A 20714-nucleotide genomic window follows, 5' to 3' on the forward strand; every position below is an offset into this window, starting at 1 on the left:
TTATATAATAATTTATTTTGATGTAATATACAAATATTTTGCTTTAACTATTTATACACATATTTTTATAAAGAGTATATAAGAAATGTAAATATTTATGTACAGAGACTCAGATCTCCACACCATTCAACACAAACTATCTATATAATAGATATATATCTATATAATATAACTATCTATAATAGTATAAATGTATTAATAATAATTATCTACATAATAACAATCTACAATAACACTATCCATGCATATAAAATCGAATGTATTTTTTTTTATATTTGAAATGAAGTATTTAGTTAATATCACGTTAATAAAAGTTCAGAGTTTTTGCAAACTATTTTAAACATTTTGTATAAAATATTTTAGTATTTAAATTTTATACGATGTTTTACTTTATACATAGTATTTTACACAGATATTGTGTTTTAAATATCTATATCAGGAAATTTAGGTCTACGCAGTATACAATGCAAACTGTCTATAATAATCTAAATGCATTAATAATAATTCTATACATAAAAATAATCTACAATAATATCCAGGCATATAAAATCAAACGCAAATATTTCTTCTATACAAAAAAAAATTATTTGATTGACAAACAATAATAAAAATTCTGACTTTGCTAAATATTTTAAACATTTAATATAAAATATTTCAATATCTTAAATATTTCATATGATATTTTATTTTATATATAACACTTTACATAAATTTTTTTAAAGAGCACAAAACAAATATAAATTTTTAGTTATATAAAAGTTTTAGTTATATAAAGTTATATTATATCTATGGAGAGATTCAGATCTACGCATTATTCAATACAAGCTCTCTATAATAATTTAAAAGTGTTGATGATAATTCTATACATAACACTAATCTACAATAACAGTATTCATGCATATAAAATCAAGTATCTGCAGGCAATTTCCCTTTGCATCGGAAAATAAGCTAAATTACTCAAGCTAGTAACATACAAACAGGTGTAATAAAATTTAGCCTTCGTATATAAAATGAACAATTGAATTAACATAATGTTAATTAAAATCCCGATTTTTTGCAAAATAGTTTAAACCTTTAGCATAAAATATTTTAATACCTTAAATATTATATTTGTTATCTTATATATTATATTTAATTATATACTTTATTTTTAATATATATATATATATATATATATATATATATATATATATATATATATATATATATATATATATATATATATATATTCATGATGAGTATATAAAAACATAAATATTAATTAATGTATATATTTCTACGAAGGGCTTCAGACCTATGCAGTATTCAATGCAAACTGTCTATAATAATCCAAATCAATTACTAACCATTCTAGAGATAAGAAAAATTGACAATAATAATGATTTTCGTAAGTATCTATTAAACGTCACTCCCCGACCCCTTTGGTGATCAAAAGAATACATTAAAAATTATGCAACCAACAAGTAAGAAGATTAGAGAATGAAAAGGGAGGAGGAGCTCTATTGGAAAATATAGATCAGGAACAAGGAGGAGAGAAAGGGAGGAATGGAAAGAAAGGGAGGGGGGTAAAAGGAAAGAAGAAGAAGGGGGAGGGAGGGAGAGTAAAAAAGAGGGAGGAGAAAGACAAACAATAGAAAATAAGAAGAAGAAACATACCAGTTTCTTAGGGGACCGTAGGCATGTTGTGCAAGTGAAAGCCAAGACGTCTTGTTCTGATATGGGAGGTTTGTGACACTCTTGGTGATAAAGGGCGTTACACTCCCTACATTCAACCAGCTGATTTCCAGATGACACATCCAATCCTCTGAAAGAAGAATACAATAAGCGGGTCTCAAAATATATCTCCAACGAATTTTCAAGCAGATTGGCATACAGAAAAATGGCAGACCAGTCTATTCGAAATCTCTTTACCTCCCCCTGTTTATGACCTCATTGAGGGATAGACCATGAAGACAACCAGACCCACACTGTACACGAAGACTGCAGAAAAACATCATCGGAACAACCATGATATTTGAAAAAAAAAAATTAATCATAGCTTAATTATTCCTTATGTTGTCAATTATACTACTAATTAACTATACATTCCTTATTCTAAAATTGATTATGGCTCTTATCAATTATTTGTGTTCTTCAAATTGATAGGAGGTGTGCCAATCTGGATTCGCCAATTTGGGGAGCAGGGGAGGAATTTGTTCCCCTTAATTTTGAAACACCTTTTTTGTTTCATAATTCTAAAAAATCGAACTTTTTTTGCCCCCCGCTCTCCCTAAATAATCAGGAACTGGGGCCACCGATTAAGAGCACATTCATGATGTCTCAGAAGCATGTAGGATCACGCAACTGAACTACTAACACTTTCAAAATAGTTAATAATTAGAAAGCAACAAAAAAAGCAAAGAAACAAAAAAAACTATATACTCAACAACAGGAAGTAAGAAAGGGAAAAAAACAATAAAAAACAAAACAATCATAGCTTACTTGTTCCTTATTCGATTACTTAAATCTAAAATTAACCATGGCTCTTATCAATTCCTTTTGCTGTTCACACTGATAGTAGGGGCACCAGCTTGGGGCAGGCTTATATAATTGGAGAGCAGGGACGCAAATTGTCCCTTAATTTTGAAACGCGTTTTTGTATCTACATTTTTTTAAATGGAAAACAATTTACCTATCCCTCCCTAAATTTTCCTGAATTGGGGCAACTGATTCGGAGCACATTTTTGATGTCTCACAAGGATATGGAAGCCCGTAACTGAACTAGTAAAACTTATAAAATGGTTAATATTTAAAAAGCCACAAAAGAAAGAAAAAGCCCTGTATACTCAACACGAAGAAAGAAAGAAGAGAAAGGAGAAAGAAGAAAGATACTAAGAAAGAAAAAAACAATAAAAGATTTAACCACGACTTATTACTATTTCAGAGGCGGTTTTAGGGTGGGGGACAGAGGGGGCGCTTACCACTGGCGCAGAAATTTTAGGGGTGCAAAATTTAAAATCAATAATCAGAAGGTTATAATTATTGTGTAATTTTTGAAATTTTATTTATATTAAAGTAGAGTAGAGGGCACAATTGGCAGTAAGTATAAGCAAAATTGAATCCAAAACTTTCATTTTTCCCATATATTCATCACAATTCCTAGAAAATAAACATAAGTAGACCGAATTTAACAGACCGTGTTCAAATTTTGTTGATAAATGAAAATTTTGTTAACATTTAGCGTGCAATTTTTTAGGAGACAGAGAGGCGGGGACTAATCAAGATTTTTCCCCAGGGCAGAACGGCCACTAAACTATTTTATTTGCTTAAACTGTACCAGTGACTCTCACGAGCTGACCCAGGAAGTTTATTCTATAATATGTGATAGGCAATTAACAGACTCAAATCAGGTCTTACTAAGGTAGTGAAAGAAATATAAGTTTGATGTAAAAGAAAATAAAAAGTTCGCAGGTAACAAGATAATAAAAGATTAGGTAGTGACTTGTATCCAGTATAAAGAGAATAGGCATCTTGCAATGTCGAAACCTGGCGCTAGTTTTGACAAAAAAAAAAAAACCAATACCATCTATTGTTTGGCATTTTTTTTAGCGTAATAATAAAAAAAGATCAGTGTAATTAGTGAAACTGGTAAAATTACTGTAGTTGTAAGTTTCTGATCTCAGTTTCCAAGAAAAATGCCCCTAAGAAGCTTGAGAAAATGGCAAGAGACACCAAGTGCTAGATGGCCTTGATGGTTTTTTTTTATCAACACTAGCACTTGTTTCCGCTCTGACAAGTTGCCAATACACTTTGAGGCACCCATGGGTTGGCTTTCATAATAAGACGTCTATACTATACTATATACTATAATATACTATACTATATACTATACTATAAACATAGTATAGACAAGTTGTCAATACTATAGACAAGTTGCCAATACACTTTGAGGCACCCATGGGTTGGCTTTCATAATAAGACCTCTACACTATACTATAAACATAGTATAGACAAGTTGTCAATACTATAGACAAGTTGCCAACACACTTTGAGGCACCCATGGGTTGGCTTTCATAATAAGACGTCTACACTATACTATATACTATACTATAAACATAGTATAGACAAGTTGTCAATACTATAGACATACTATAGACAAGTTGTCAATACTATAGACATACTATAGACAAGTTGCCAATACATTTTGAGGCACCCATGGGTTGGCTTTCATAATAATAAGACGTCTATACTATACTATATACTATACTATATACAATACTATAAACATTGGACAGTAGACTCAGAAAGGAAGAAAAAGCTGACAGCAATTTTGTCATGAAATAAGAGGCGTACGATTTAATTTTGGAGCAAAAGAGAATTCCTAGAATTTTAACATAAAGAAATTTTGAGTCACTAACAGAACCATTTGAAAGACAAGTTTGTGATCACTTTGGACAATCTTGAATAAAGCTTGAGAAAATTAATAAAGTCAAACTGGAAAGAATACTGACCCCCTCCCCAGTAAATATACTCTGGAATCCATGGGCAGATGGCTATACTTTAGACCCTATTTCTGGGAATTAGAATTAGAATCTTAGAAGCTACAGTGATGACAGTGGTCAAATATGGCTCTGAAGCATGGACGCTCCGAAAAGCGGATGAAGATTTGCTAGATATCTTCCAGAGAAATTGCTTAAGGATTGTTCTGGGTACCCGGCTGACTGACCGTATTTCAAACAGTAGGCTGTACGAAAAATGTGGTTCAATCCCGCTTTCTAGGCCTATAATGAAAGAAAGGTTGAGGTGGTTAGGGCATGTTGTGCGGATGAAGGATGACAGATTGCCGAAGATTGTCCTTTTCGGCCAACCGTCTAGGGCTAAATGGAAAGCAGGTCGCCCCCGTCTGGGGTGGGAGGACGTCATAAAGAAAGATTTAAAGGAAATGGGAACTTCTTGGGCGGGTGTAAAAAGGGAGGCTTTGAATAGATTGGGGTGGAGGAGGAGCGTGCGTAGCTGTGTTGGCCACAGGCGGCTTGGTGCTGCGATGAGTTGTTAGTAGTAGTAGTAGTATTTCTGGGAATCCTGTCTTGTTGCTTTACTAAAAGGAAAAGGACAAATAACCCCTAAATTTTCTAAGGAAAAAAGGCAATTACTTGCAGACAAGACAAGCGAAATCCATTATTTCAGAGACAAGGTCGTCTGCTTCTTCTGCAACTGCAGCTTTTTTGGTTGAAGACTCGTCCAATTTTAATCGTTTATTATCCCTCAGAGATAGTGGAACGTCAAATAGATCTTCATTCTAAAAAAGGGGAAAGAAGGTATGTTAAATCTATGCATAAAAACATGACAACAGCATAATAGTAAAAAAAAAAATGAACCTAAATTTCTGCAGAAATTGAAGTATTCAGATTGAATAAAACATGACCAAATTAAGAAGTTGTGGGGCCTTTGAGATATTGGCTAAAAGAAATCTTAAATTTATGCTCCTTATTTAAAATAAAGCCTCCAGATTAAGTGTTCAAGGCCTTTTAAATAAGATTATTTTTCATAAACCTTTTCTTTCATAATTGGTCTCAAACAAGAGCCCACTTTTATTGGGTTTTTAAGTTATTGGGTTTTTAAGTTCAGATCTCAAGGTGAAAACATCTATCTAGATTGGATATATTAAATTTGAACTCCGGTATGTTCTTGAATTAATTCAGTGACCGGAGTTAATTAAGAGATCATTTCAAGAGATCGTTTAAAGGATTAAGTTACGAATAAATAACAGTGGACTTTTGGTAAACTTGACCTAGATTCTTCATATTCCGCGAGGACATAAGCTGGATTGAACTTTGAATCTAGTTGGATTGCGCAACAAGTGAAACTGACTGCAGTAAGAGATTAAGAAATATTATTAGTTTTGAGCATTCAAACAGTGTAGACGTAAAGTGATTTAATAAGACATTAACGTCACCCTAATTGGTGAGCAGGAGAGGGGCAGATCCTTCCGTCAATCAGAATCAATAATTTCCCTTTTAATAATGCCTAAATATTATTATCCTGAATGTAGAAACCCAGCAACCAGTGGGAAAGTTCAGTGCACTAAATGCAGCCAATGGTGGCACCCCAAATGTGCAAAGATTACTCTTGGTTTAAGAGAGAAGTTAGTTACTATAGTTACTACGCCTATAGTTACTCCCAGGTCCTCCAATCCCCAAGCAAAGACAATAACTAGGCCCAGCATAAAACAGAAAACTCCCCATGTCGATTGTGGAGAATATATACGAGAAATTTCAGCGGTCAGAAATAAATGCCCTACCCTTGAGAATGAACTTTAAGCCCGTGATTCTTTTATCTATAAGCTTGACAATGAAGTCAGGTATGTTTCTTAAAAGGTTGCGATGTGTATGCAATAATGCCTTAAGCTGTACATCTTAGTCGACGAAAAAAACAACAACAATCGATTCTCTGAAGATGCAGATAAATCAGTTTCAAAACCGGTTTCCGCTGGATCAAATCCCAAGCGGCCATGAACTTGGTACCCGGCCAGCCGCCCAAAATAACCAACGCGAAATGAATGCTGTAAGTGTGACGTCAGTTAAAGCGGATATTCCCCTTCCAAGTGTGGTGAATAATAATACTGACATAGCTGCAAGTGATGAAAATAATGTGATTCCGATTGACAAGTTACAGGAAGAGGACTTACAAATCATTTTCTAGAAAATAATCAAGCCACCATGTAAAAGAGAGTGTTGGTTCTTTCGGAATGGTTTTTGCAAGAGGGAAGCTATTTGCAAATTTGCTCATGAAAATAAAGTGACCCTGATAAACAAAAATACAGTTCGACCTTGCCCTGAACAGCCCAAGTCAAAAGGGGTGTGTAAATTTTTCGAAGAAGGAGCATGTAAATTTGGTATTCACTGCCGGTTCCTAAATCCATGTTATAGTTTCCTCGCCAAGTCATGTAGTAGTATTGAATGTGTCCTTGATCATATAAAGATGTGCCCTTGTTTTAGATGCTTAGATGAAAATTGTAGACTAGCGCATTTTAACCGTACTGACCTAAGCTCCTCAAAAAATACCCCACTTCGACGATGACAACAGCAGAAAATTCAAAACAAATCATTCTGAGCTCTAAAAAAGAAGGGACACCCTTGGGCTCCAACGCAGGTCACCTTCCTTGGGAGCCAAGCAACCCTTTTCAGTACACCATCCCTCCTATGACACATCTCAGGAGCCTCTTAGAACCCCTCCCTCCTCCTCCCCCCCCGATCCCTTTTCCTCAACAGCCAATCAACAACCAGCCCCGTTCTTATTCTATACCCCCTCCCCTTTACCCCTTTCCCTGCAGAAGGAAAATATTGTTGGTGACTTCAGTTTGAATAATCCTGTTGCTGCCCCAGTCGCGATAGGGGGCAAGAAATTCCAAAATAAACCTTTTTCCCGGGAGTTTCATGACAAACATTACGTATTTCCTTCTTTCCTTTACAGCAACGCCGAAAGTTTAAATCTAGAGAAATTTACTGAACTTCAGACTATGGCTCAAATGCTTGGCTCTTCCGTTATCTGTGTTTCCGAGGTCCACCGGCAAGATCTTAATTTATTGAGGGTTCCTAACTTTTCTCCTTTTATTAAACTTCGGCCTGATGACCATCCTCTTGGGAAAAAAGGAGGAGGAATTATGACGCTCGTGCACGAATATTTTAAACATCAGCTTTTAAATATACCTTTTCTTGAAGATAATGATGAAATTATTTGGGTCATAGCCCAACCTAAGCGACTCCCTAGGCCGCTCTCTTTCATAGCAGTGTGTGTTTTCTATTATTCACCTGGTCAGCCAGCTGCAGCAAGAAAAGCTTTTTGGGAGAAGCTGCAGGAATCGACAGATTACGTCCAGAGAACTCACCCATATTTTGGAGTAGTAATGTTCGGAGATGCTAACAAGCTCGATAGCAAATCGCTGGCCAGGTCACTTAACCTTAAAACTCTAGTCGATTTCCCAACAACTAAGGGGGATACTTCTCTGGGTGTAATCCTGACAAATCTTTCGGAATACTACCAGAATCCAAGAAAACTAGCACCACTTGGTGGAAGTTATCATTATATGTTACAGTGAAACCCCTTGGAAAAATTAAAAATTAAATTTTCAGTAACCAAAGTTAATTCAAGGCCGATCACTGACCATGGTCTGCTGCAATTCAGTGACTGGATAACGGGAGAAAACTGGGTCGCGGTCTCTTCAGCTAAAGACTTGGATTCCCAAGTAGAAGAATTCCATAATAAGTTAAATTCAAAATTTCTCGAGTGCTTTCCCGAACGTAAGACTAAATTCTGTTCTAGTGTTAAACCATACGTAAATTCAAAATAAAGCAACTGATAAAACATAAATTGCACCTTATACGAAAAGGTCAAGTGAACCAAGCAAAACAGTTGGCAAGCCAAATAAAATGGAAAATCAAAAAGGCACAAGCAAATTACTATGAAAATGAAGTTGACCATCTTTTGGAGTCCAAACCGTCGCAGTTTTTCAGTAAAGTAAAAAGTCTGACTGGCAAAAGTTCTCAACCAGTTGACTTCATGAAGGAGGAGCCTCTAGAGAAAACCGCGAATGATTTAAATGCCCATTTTGCTTCAATTGTGCAGTCTTCAATTGTCCACCCGAGGATCCTCCAGTAAGTTTAACTACTCCTTCAGATGATAATTTAATTGCTGATATTTCATCGGCAATTATAATCCGTAAACTCTCTGCTAAAAAGAACTTCCGTTGCCCCTTTTGACATTCCAGTTGCTCTTATTAAAGCATTTGCTAAAGAATTATCATTTCCCCTTCAGATAATTTTCAATAATATAACAAAAACAGGATATTTTCCAAATAAATGGAAGAAAGGGTTTATTACCCCCATTCCAAAAAAGGGGCAGTTAATGATTTCTCTGGTGTCCGGTCGATCACAGTTACGTCAGTTTTTAGCAGAATATACGAAAGCCTTGTTGCCGCATTGCTGAAAAAATATCTTTTGAAAGTAATTGATCGAAAGCAATTTGGTAACATCCCTAAGTGTTCGACAGTTCATTACCTCGTTAATTTAATTGATTTTATTTTAAAACTCCTGGATGAACCTGGAAAATGGATAAATTTAATTGCAATTGATTTCAGAAAAGCATTTGACCTTGTTCATCACAAAATCCTTTTAGAAAAAATGGCAGAAAAAAATATACCCAGCTTTACTATTTAAATCATTAAAAGTTTCTTAACAAATAGAGAGCAAATTGTGAAGTACAAAGGCCAATTTTCCACTTCTCTACCAGTTTTTGTGCAATTCTACAAGGAACTGTGATCGGGGCACTGGGCTTCCTCCTCACGATAAATGAAATTTCTGCTGAGTTGGAGGACAGATGGAAACATGTTGACGACTTGTCCTTAACGGAAATCGTATCTAAGGATTCGAAGAGCAATGCTGCTGGTTTCATCAACCAAGTTACCTCATAGGCGGCTGAACTAAACAAATGCTCGGTCACAACATTTTCTTTTCTTCAGAATACTCAACTGTCTTTCGAACCTCCTATTGCTTCCGAGCTAATAAGCCATAAAATAACTTTACTTGGTGTGGTGATTTCTTCTGACCTCTCATGGCGGGAGAATACAAAGACAATTGTAAAAAAAGCTAACAGCGCAATCCAAATGCTAAAAACACTGGAAAAATTTCGAGTTTCTAAGGACAAGCTGAAACTAATATTTCACACTTTCATCCGCCCCTTAGTTGAATATGTTTGTCCGGTTTGGCACTTTGCCCTTACCCAGGATGAAACTGATAAAATAGAATGAGTTCAGAAGAGATCACTGCAAATCATTTATGGCGGTTCCCCTCTATCTTACTCCTTTTACCTCAAAGAATTTAAACTTGAATCCCTTTCTTCCCGCCGAGGAAAATTATGCCAAAGATTTGGCTCCACCCTCCTTCAACATCCCATCTACCGATCATTCCTTCCCCCACCTTTTGTCCCTATAAGATCTCGTCCCCCCAAGGAAGTGGCTGAGAATGTTCCGAAAATGACCTCAGTTCACTGTAACACCATGCGCTACAGTAAAAGCTTTGTGCCAAGCTTTGTGAAGTATTACAATGATCTCTAGTGTTTTTATTGTTTAGTTTATTTTATCCCGCCGAAGTTTTATCAGACAATTTTATTCTCAATCTCAAGTGTTTTTATCCTTTATTTTATTTATCATGACAAAGTTTTATCATACAACTTTATTTCGTTAATTATGACTAAGAGACATCATATTTGGGCTTTGCCCGCGAGATCTATATCTTGTTTTTGAATTAAATGAATTTGAATAAGTATTGATGTTAAATAAATAAAACGATAATATAGAGGTATATAACTATGGGTAAAACTTTTAATTACAACACTGAACAAAATAAAAGAGGCGTAAATGTTTTGAAGCAGAACAACAAAATACATAACTAAAACCTACAAGAAAAGATGCAACATACAAAAAATAAAAACAAAAATGGAAAACTAAAGCATAAGAAGATGGAAAAGAATCACAGATATTTCTTACAATTTAATTGTGAAGCAACTTTTAGTCAACTAAAGATTTTAGGACCTTTATTAACAAAAAAAGTAGACTAATTGAAATGAAAAACTAAATTATAAAAGAAAACCGAAAAACCCACTCAACTGAAAAACCTACTAAAAAAACGAGAGGAAAAAAAAAGGTATTAGCCTACTAATATTAGCCCTTACAAATATGATGAGAAGTATCTTTTGATTTTATCTTTCTTGCAAGTCAGTTGTGGGAACAGCTTCAGTCAAAGACCCTTATCAAACAAAAAAATATGAATAAACAACTAAAATATTCATGAATACTACTTAAAAAGGTGAAAAACACTATATATAAAGAAAACACAACTGAAAAACTTTTCTAGTTGCTTGTCAAAAGTAGTGAACACAAATTGTTATACTATTACACTGTGCAAAAATACAGCTCAATATGATATTCTCATCAAACTGAACTAATAATACAAAATACATCAAACAAAATAATGATCTATTCCAGCACGAAATGATTCTGTTGAATCTGCGAATTACCACTGATTCAGCTTGAATGCCTCCTTTTGAGATGTATTTGTGTGCACTATGTTATCATTGGGAAGAATTTACAACTTTTTTGACAAATAATTAGAAAAATTTTGTGTATATATGAGACTTTTCTCTTCCTCTATTATACTCTATAAAGTGTTGTCTTATCCTTTGATATTGTTTCCTTGTATGTGACAGTTGCTTAAGTCGGAACCCAATTCGACACGCGTCGCAAGACTTGGGGAATACTTTTGGGCAGATCCAGGTGGATTCGACATGTGTAAATTATAAAATACTATTCAGATAGTGGAAGCAAAAAACTGAAAAATTGCCTCAAGTATAGGGACGAAATTGGATAATAATGTGGAGTGTAATTGTGTGACTTAGGTTTCTATAATATAATGTGTGATATAATACTGTGATATAGGTCTCTTTATAAATGCTATCTGGAATGGCTCTTTTTCTCTCAGCTTTAATGGTCTAGCAAAGATTTCTTTGTTGTTCACAGTTAAAGTGCTGTCTACATTTGGCCATTTCAAAGTTAATCTACCAATTTAATCCACTTTAAAAAATTTTAGTTTTGACTATCCTTTGTCTGGAAAGTCTTGAATTCTTGAAATATGCATATCTTACTTAAGATTATTGGAAGAACCTGACACCAAGGAGTTTAACATGTTTCATTAGCATTTTGGTAAGATAGCAATTCCACGCTAATTAAGGAGGGGTCCACAGAAAATATTTTGTATTTTACAGCTTGGGATCTATTTGAAAGAAAACATGTAGAAAATTTAATAAGAGAGGGTGTACCTCAAATTTATTCAGTGATAAATGAATTAGGGTGTTGTGATCAATCAATTCAAATGCTTAAAAATATGAACATAGCATGAGGGTAAGCATCATTCCCTCAGATGATGGAGAAATCTAGCATCAAATCAGTAAAACCATGATTAAAAAAAAACTGTTTTAATGTTTTTTTCATGTGAAATATTATTAAAAGTAATGATCATCAAAATCTCTTGTAGTTGAGAAAGTACCCATAAATTCGAAAACTACGTTTTCGTCAGAGGACCCTTGAATTTTGACACCAAAAGTTTCGACATTGTCACCTAAATTTCGACAGGGCCAATTGCTGTCTGTCGAAAATTTTGACAAAGTTACTAGAAGATATTCTCAAAAGAAAGGAATCTCATAATAGATGGCAATATCTACATTTGAATTTGGCCAAAGGAACATTTTTAGTTGGTCTTCTTCTACATGAGACATGAGAAGAAGTTGGTCTGGTATTCCACTACATGAGACAAGAATTTTCGACACTTGGAACATAGTTCCGCCCAAAGCCATACCCAGGATTTTTTTTTTTTTGGAGACGGTTTTACTAAAGGTTTTTTTCGGAGGAGGGGGGTACACAAAAAACATATCAAAAAACGCATATAAAATTTGTTTATATCCATTTTTGTTATGATTTATGGGTAAAAAAAAATTCGGGAGGGTTCAAACTCACCCAACCCCCCTCTGGTTACGGCCTTGGTTTTGTCAATATAATATTAGCCACCAGTTTAACTTAATTTTATCAATAAAAAGCCAATATAGCTACATTTTAGAGAAGATCAGATGTATCTTGATGCATTGGTGCTGATCCAAACTTTTTTTTTCCAAAAAATAACCAAGTAATGACAGTTTGAACATTACATAGCTAAAAAATTATTGGGAGCTCATTTTGTGTCGAAAACAGGAAACTGATAGAATTACTACTACTACTACTACTAAAAACTCATCGCAGCACCAAGCCGCCTGAGGTCAACGCAGCTACGCACGCTCCTCCTCCATCCCAATGTATTTAAAGCCCCCCTTTTTACACCCGCCCACGAAGTTCCCATTTCCTTTAAATCTTTCTTTATGACGTCCTCCCACCACAGACATGGACTACCAGCTTTCCGTTTAGCCCTAGACGGTTGGCCGAAAAGAACAATCTTCGGCAATCTGTCATCCTTCATCCACACAACGTGCCCTAGCCACCTCAACCTTTCTTTCATTATAGCCCTATAGAGCGGTATTGAACCACATTTTTCGTATAGCCTATTGTTTGAAATACGGTCAGTCAGCCGGGACCCCGAACAATCCTTAAGCAATTTCTCTTGAAAACATCTGGCAAATCTTCATCCGCTTTTCTGAGCGCCCATGCCTCAGAGCCATATTTGACCACTGTCATCACTGTAGATTCTAATGTGCTAATCTTAGTTTGCAGACTTATATTCCTATTCTTCCAAACTTTTTTAACCTGAAAAAACACCCTGAGCCTTGGCTATTCTACTTTTAACATCTTCACTGTTCTCACCATCTTTAGTAATAATACTACCAAGGTAAGTGAAGCTGCCCACCTGATCAATCTTTTCATTACCCAACAGTCACCTTTTCATCTTCACTTATTCCTAGCCTTGGTGACTTAGTCTTTAAAATATTAATTTTTAAACCTATTCTAGCACCCTGAACTCGCAAAACCTCTAAAACTTCATTCATTTTGCTTACACTTTCATCTAGGATGCTTAGATCATCAGCATAATCCAGCATAAGTCCTTAAGCCCAGGAGACTTTTTCCTCCCGATTTGATTCCATGGTCTCCCATTGCCTTTCCTGTGCTCCTTAAGACAAAGTCAATCAAAATAATCCATATAAAGGGGGATAGAACACAACCCTGCTTAACTCCTGATTTAATACAACATATTTCTACCTGGGACCCTGTCTATTTGCTCCTGTAACTGTAAGTAAAACTCATCTGAGTCACTAGTATCTCTGTCAGTTGGTTCTACAGAAGCGTATACTACTATAACTGATACCCTGAACTTTTTAGTCATGAAATGAGTAATTAGTATTCTATTATTAATACCTTTCCAGCCTAAACAAGACTTAGTAGCTTCCTTATTCATAATGAGCCCTACTACCTATCTATGCACCACATCCATACTGTCTGAGTAAACGAATTCTATATCACCTAATTTCATGTTTCCTACCCCTGGCATATGAGTTACTGAAACTCCTAATAAGTCCAGTGAATATTCTTTTCTTATCTGTGTATATTGAATATAGTGTCCATGTTTTGCATTATCAAAATATAACAAAGGCTTTAAGAGAGGGTGTTCCAAGTCACAACTAAGCAGAGTTATCCTTTTTTGAAGGAAAATTTTGGCAGTGGTTCCAAAATTACACTGTCAAATCATTGGTGCCTTTACCCTATAAGCTGGGCTAAAACAAAATAAAATTCAGCAATTTTGTTTTCATATTTGTGCTGCCCTTTCCCTCTCTTCTCCTGAAATATGATTCCAACTGGAACATTAATTACTATGATAATTTCAACAAATAAAATAAATACCTTTTCTGATTTTCTTTTCAGTTCCTGATCTAATACTGGAATACCGCCTGTTTTGGCTACCTGTAAAACAAACAGAAGGTGAAGTTTCAAAGTGAAGAGCACAAAGTAAAAATAGGAAATTGGAGACAACCCTAACTTTGTTACCTTAGTATCCTATGATAATCAAACATGTATGCTTTTCAACAGGATAAAGATAATCTGGCAAACAAAATTTTTCCCTTTTGCCAAATTCATACCCTACAGTAGTAATCACCTTAATCTATTTGAGAGCTTTAAGGTCTTCTAAACCTGTAGTGCCCTTGAGTTGAAACCTCTTAGTCAAACCTCCACTCCCTCTTCCCACACTTCTTGTCAATTTATGTAATGTTCTGTTCACACTTGTATAAGCAGCTAAAGAATGGCATATAAATGAAAAAAGCATTGCATTTTGGCCTTTGAACATACATGTTTACAGCAGCAACCTGCAGGATCAATGAGGAAAGGAGCAGCCCAAGAGCAGCCCTTGGTAGTGAGCTAGCAAGGCTGCTCCCAAGAGCAGCCCTTGGTAGTGAGCTAACACTTAAATAACTTCCAAAGTAACATATGCATTTCAGATGCCAGCTGAGGCAGAAAAACGTCATGCTCTGCTGCATATACCAGTTCAACTCCTGCTCTTAACTGTCCTCAAAATAGAAATGAGAGGATTTGGTGATGGCCACAGGATACCAAGAAGACTAGACAATCTTTTCTGGTGCACTAAGTACCTCTAGAGGCAGAGTTACATAACCTTATAGGTCTAAGGTGAAGAACCTGTCTTGAGAAGTTTGAAATATCAAATTTTGCATATCAGAAATCTTTTGCACCCTGAATTTCTGTGTTACCTATAGGGTAAAAAGTTTGAGAAATGCTACAATAAAAACTCACATAGACCTTTCCCAATCTAGTGGCAGCATTTCCTGTTACAAATGATTTGAACATATGGGGTGTTTAAACCATTTACACACAATGTGGGATGCATCTAATGAGTTGAGTTATCATCATCAGTGACCAGCATTCACTAGATTTGTCCTTATCATTGGCCAGTGTGATTAAGGTAATATAAGGTAACATCAACACCAAATTCTACAAAATCTTTGGTTAAGGAATAGACATCCCTCCAACATATAAAGAATAACTTTTGTTTCACTTTAAATTTTAATATTACTCCTTACTTTCAGTTGAAAAAACTGTTCCCCTTTCCCCATGTAAAATTTCCCTTGGAACATTCCCTCCTGACCCCCCTGGAAAGTCCCAAATTAATTTCTTCCCAAAAAATATCATTATTTTCTCAATAACACATACTATATGTGAACAAATACCAAATTTCATAACTTACAGCCCTTTACCCATGAGCTGTGGGAGGTCATGCCATCTCCAAGGGCATAGTTATTGGACCTCTCAACTATGATGAATGAAATGACTATCTCAAAATTTTGTCAAATATCTTCAGGGGAAAAGGGGCACAGAAGGAGTGCTAGTTGCCCTCCAATGCTTTTGGATACTTAAAAAGGACAGTAGAACCTTTGGTTTCTGTTCAAATGAGCCCTCTTTTGATCTTTTAGGACCATTGGGTTGCTACAATCACCTCTGGGGAAAAAAACTAATAAAAATTAACCCATGACCTTTCTCTTGGCCAAAAATACAAAATTCCATATTTATAGAGGTGAACTTGAAACCTCTACAGTAGGGTTATCTGATATGCTGAATCTGATGGCATAATTTTGATTAAGATTGCTTGATGTTTTGGGGTTGTTCCCTCCTCCCCTCCTTTCATAATATCAGGCAAATTTTCTCTATTGTGTTTATTTTTATGAAAATTCTCTTTTTTACTTTTGGTTACCATTGAGTCAAGTTGCTCCTTACTTACAGTTTGCTATAAACTGTGGCATCTGAAGTTCAATATCAAGAGGTTTAATACAATACTCTTTGAAGAAAAAAAAAACGCAGCAGTATTGCATGGCTTCAGCAGATGGATTACAACATTACCTCCTTCCAAACAATTCTGAGAGAGATCCTGGAGTCAGTGTAGACAGGAAGCTCAAATTTTATCCAGTTTAGACAACTGCAGCAAAGGCTATGCAATTATAGGGTGTAATCAAACAGATCTTCAGCAGCCACTCACATTCTATCATGACAAAGCCTTAATCTGGCCTAAAGTTGAGCTTGTCATGTTTGTTACTACCCATCACAACAAGGGAAGCAAATGGGGCACTATTTGCTGTATAAAAATATATAATGAAGCTCATAAAATATATTGACAACCCATTGTGTCTTGAGGGAGTCAAGATTCTATCTTTCTCAGTGACAGAAGAGAAAGTGGATGTGTTATTGCACTCTTTAAGCAAAGAAATATTGGAGAATCCTCCTTCCAGTTGTATAATTATGTCAGAAAAGAAGCCAATTGAACTCAGTTGCTAAAAAAAAAAAGAAAAAAAAGTTACTGCACCAAGTATTGATGCTTTCAAGAAGTCAGTTGATCAAAAGTGGTAAAATGTGTGGGATGTTCCTGATATTCTTGCTGATCCAGCATCTATAATTTACCTTGATTGCTAGACATTGCAATTTAAGACATTGGTAATAAAGTCTGTCTACAGTCACCCAACATCAGTTATCTTTGGAGAAGGAAGAGGAAAAGGAGATATGCTCCTGATATTCTTGCTGATCCAGCATCTATAATTTACCTTGATTGCTAGACATTGGTAATAAAGTCTGTCTACAGTCACCCAACATCAGTTATCTTTGGAGAAGGAAGACAAAAAGGAGATATAACAGGTTAAGGTGGAGATACATGAATAACATTCTTGTGCATGACCTCTTCTAAGATAAATACTATAATAATAAAATAGATAAATTTTGCCATGGTTGACCACATCTAAAGAAAACATGCTAATAAAATATAAATAGACCCATTAGATTATTTTGTTTTGTATTCTTTTCCAAATTTCATGGTCACTTTTATGATATTTCACCCTCCCTGATGGCCCTTGACATAGCTCTAATAACATATTTTTCTGTTGTTGTATATCTGGTGATATTTCATGTCTTCTTTGCTAACTAGTTTTCTTGAATTCTTGACCAGGTGAAAAATTTTCTACCAAGAGATTTCAACACAATTGTTGGTCAAATATCATTTGAAATGATATTAAACATGAATAACAATGGAAGGAAGTATGATATCACTGTTTAAGTTGTATATATCTTATGATTATGTTTGGAACCATCAGAGGTAAGGAGGGGGGGGGGGGGCTCTATCAGAAAAGCAGTCATGGTATTTATTTTATTGGCATGTTTCCTTTAGAAATGATCTATTGCAGCAAATTTACCATAATAGAGTATGCTTAGCAGTGTCAATTCTCTATTCAACATTAGTTCTAAATGTAATGTGCAAATGCCAAGACAACTTTTTCCTATCCCCAACCCCCTTATTGAGCTGTAGGATATATACAAAGCTTTGCTGATTTTGTTTTTTTTAATTTTCAAATTGGCACTAGGCCTATTTGTACTGGCCAACTGTTGACAAGAAATAAGCACAAAAATATACAATACAAAATAGCCTAACAACATCAGTAAATTTTGTATAGTCTAGGGCAAGCCATTATCTGCCCCTATTAGGAGAGGGCAAAGAATTTTTCTGTTATAGTAGACTAGGGTATGCCAAGTCATCATTAGGCTTGCCTGTATTTGGAAATACTGTTTAATAAGGAATCAAATGGAAGGTTAGGCTACTAGGCTAGACCTAGGCCTACTTTATTATTAGGCTATTTTAATTTTTGGTTCAGAAACACAACACACCAAAGTAGGCTATTACTAAGAGGTACTTCAAAAAGCAGGTAAATTTTTACCAAATCATAGGCCTATTATTGACTTACAAATAAAGTGAATATACCACTTGATGCCTTTTTTATGCTCTTCCCAAATATAATAATCATTTTTGTTAGAAATGAATTTAACCCCCATCCTTATATATACCAATTCAGGATATATAGGTTATTTGCACATTAGGGGGGGGCAATTTGGTCAATATCTAACAAATCATATTATTGAGTTAGGAATAAAGTGAATACACCATTCGATGGCTTTTTTTATGCTGATTACGAATTTAATAAGCATTTCTATCGGAAATGAATTTCAGCCCCCCTCCCCCTATATAGCCTATACCTAACCTAACCCTGAATTGGCATATATAGGGGGGGGGGCGGAAATTCATTTCCAATAGAAATGCTTATTATATTTGTAATCAGCATAAAAAAGGCATCAAATGGTGTATTCACTTTAGTCCTAACTCAATAATATGATTTGGTAGATATTGACCGGCAATTTTTATTTCTGATGTTAATGGGAGGTAAGTTTAAATGGTAAAATTCTACTTTAGCTACTTTTGACTATCTTGGAAAGGGGTTAGGTTAAGACAATGAAACTTTCAGGGATGGGTCTACAGGCTAAATTATGTCCTGGGAAGATATTTTGAAGTACCTACCTCCACTCCTTCTCTCTCTAGAGGGTCCTGGCCTTTGATGATCATTAAAAATATGTGAGTTATAAAAGTGAAACCTAGCAAAATAGATCTTCTGCTTAAATGAAGTACAACAAAATTGTTTTCAGCTTCACAACATTGCTCAATCCCAATTTATAAGGTTTTAAAGATATGCAAATACATTTCCTAAATTTTGGAAATAAACTATTTATGTCTTAAAATTCTGCTCAAATAACTGAAATTGCATTTTCAGAGCTAAAGCCAGAGAATAAGAAACTGACATGGGCGCCCATATGGGGGAGGGGCTCTTGCCCCCCCCCCCTGGATGAATGATGCTGCCTTATTTTTATATTTTTGTTCTGAGATTTCTATTATATAGCATTAAAAGTAGCAATTAGACGAAGTTTGCCCCCCCCCCCTGGAATTCAGCTTATGGGCGCCCATGGAAACTGATAACTGAAAATTAAGGTAAAATGTTGTTTTGTCAAAATTTCAATGGGTATAGACCTGTCATGTAGGCAAATTTCATGACCCTCTAGAGGGAGAAGGAGTGGAGGTAGGTACTTCAAAATACCTTCCCGGGACATACTTTAGCCGGTAGACTCATCCCTGAAAGTCTCATTTTCCTAATCTAACCCCTTCCCAAGATAGCCAAAAGTAGCTAAAGTAGAATTTTACCATTTAAGGTAAACTTTACCCTCACCCCCCTAATGTGCAAATATATAGGGTAAGACACCCAGTAGTCGGCCACCTGCCTATTCTTGGACAGAATCTTTTATACTATTTTAATAACTATTTACAATGAGCCTTTTGTATGTCCGAGTTTAGGCAGAATTGTCACTTGTTAGTAAATTCAAAAATAGGAGGTGCTGTACAAGTGAAACTATTTGAATTAGTAACCTACTTGTTAAGAAATTCTTCAGAAATTTTTTGATACAAAAATTAAGTTTCTAGGTGGTATAATACAGTAATTAGACTAGTTTAAATGTCAAAAAGTTTTCAAAGTGATTAAAGTGTCTGACTACTGGGTGTCTTACCCTACCCTGAATTAGTACATAGGGGTGGGGGTAAAAATTTATTTCTGACAAAGATGATTATTATATTTGGAAAGAGCACAAAAAAAAGGCTGCATCTATTTTTGTATCCATAATTCACCTAGCCTAAGTTAACTAATTTCTATGATAAGAAAATCCTCTCTTGAATTCTAATGAGCATCCGTTTTGAAATAGCTCCATATTTTAAACGAATTATTACAAGCTTGGCAGGAGGATTCACTGGCAACTTCACTTTGACTTCTTTCCCTGTCTTGAGTCTTAAGAAGTCTTCTAGTAAGGCTTTCATTTGCTCAGCTGAATCTTTTGATTTTGAATGCAATAACATCAGTGCTTTCTGAAAAGACGGGTCAAGATCAGATGAAGCCATTACAACAAACAGTTGAACACTATCCTAGGTTGTTGTTGAGTTGATTTGAGGTCACCTCACGTCTTCAAGGACCTTGTGACTATAGAATGTCATGAGACTTTTAAATTTGTTATCGTCAGGGTTGCCAACACTTTAAGGGACAAAAGTGTCCACTCAGGCAAAAAAGAACACTTTTAGTGTCATTCAAGAAAATTAGCCAATATACAGGGTTGCCCCTATAAATTTTTTCAAAACCTGCAAAAAAGTGCCAAAAAACCTGTGAAATTCGTCCTTCTTTGTTCTGCTACCTAGCGGTCAGTTACCTGCATGAGTTCTGCAGGTATTTCCAGCTTTGACATTAACGCCACCAATAAATTAAGTTTAGTGCTAGTTCAATTTGAAGAGATGGCA

General features: G+C 35.2%; 1 protein-coding gene across 1 annotated transcript in view; it reads right to left on the reverse strand.

Moving 5' to 3' along the window:
* The window catches only part of LOC148943692 (integrator complex subunit 12-like), a 30942-nt gene extending 10495 nt beyond the window's left edge, over positions 1-20447 (reverse strand). Inside the window, exons 1-4 of the mRNA XM_089100911.1 lie at positions 20157-20447; positions 14411-14470; positions 5133-5278; positions 1657-1804 (exon numbers count right to left, since the gene is read on the reverse strand). Coding sequence (XP_088957037.1) covers positions 1657-1804; positions 5133-5278; positions 14411-14470; positions 20157-20324 — 522 coding nt within the window. The 5' untranslated portion in view covers positions 20325-20447. The remainder of the gene's footprint in view (positions 1-1656; positions 1805-5132; positions 5279-14410; positions 14471-20156) is intronic.
* Between the last annotated feature and the right edge of the window lie 267 nt (positions 20448-20714).

Source organism: Artemia sp. Qi Xiang Cuo, chromosome 15 (genome assembly GCF_049724085.1).
Source record: "Artemia sp. Qi Xiang Cuo chromosome 15, ASM4972408v1, whole genome shotgun sequence".
Lineage (NCBI taxonomy): Eukaryota > Metazoa > Arthropoda > Branchiopoda > Anostraca > Artemiidae > Artemia > Artemia sp. Qi Xiang Cuo.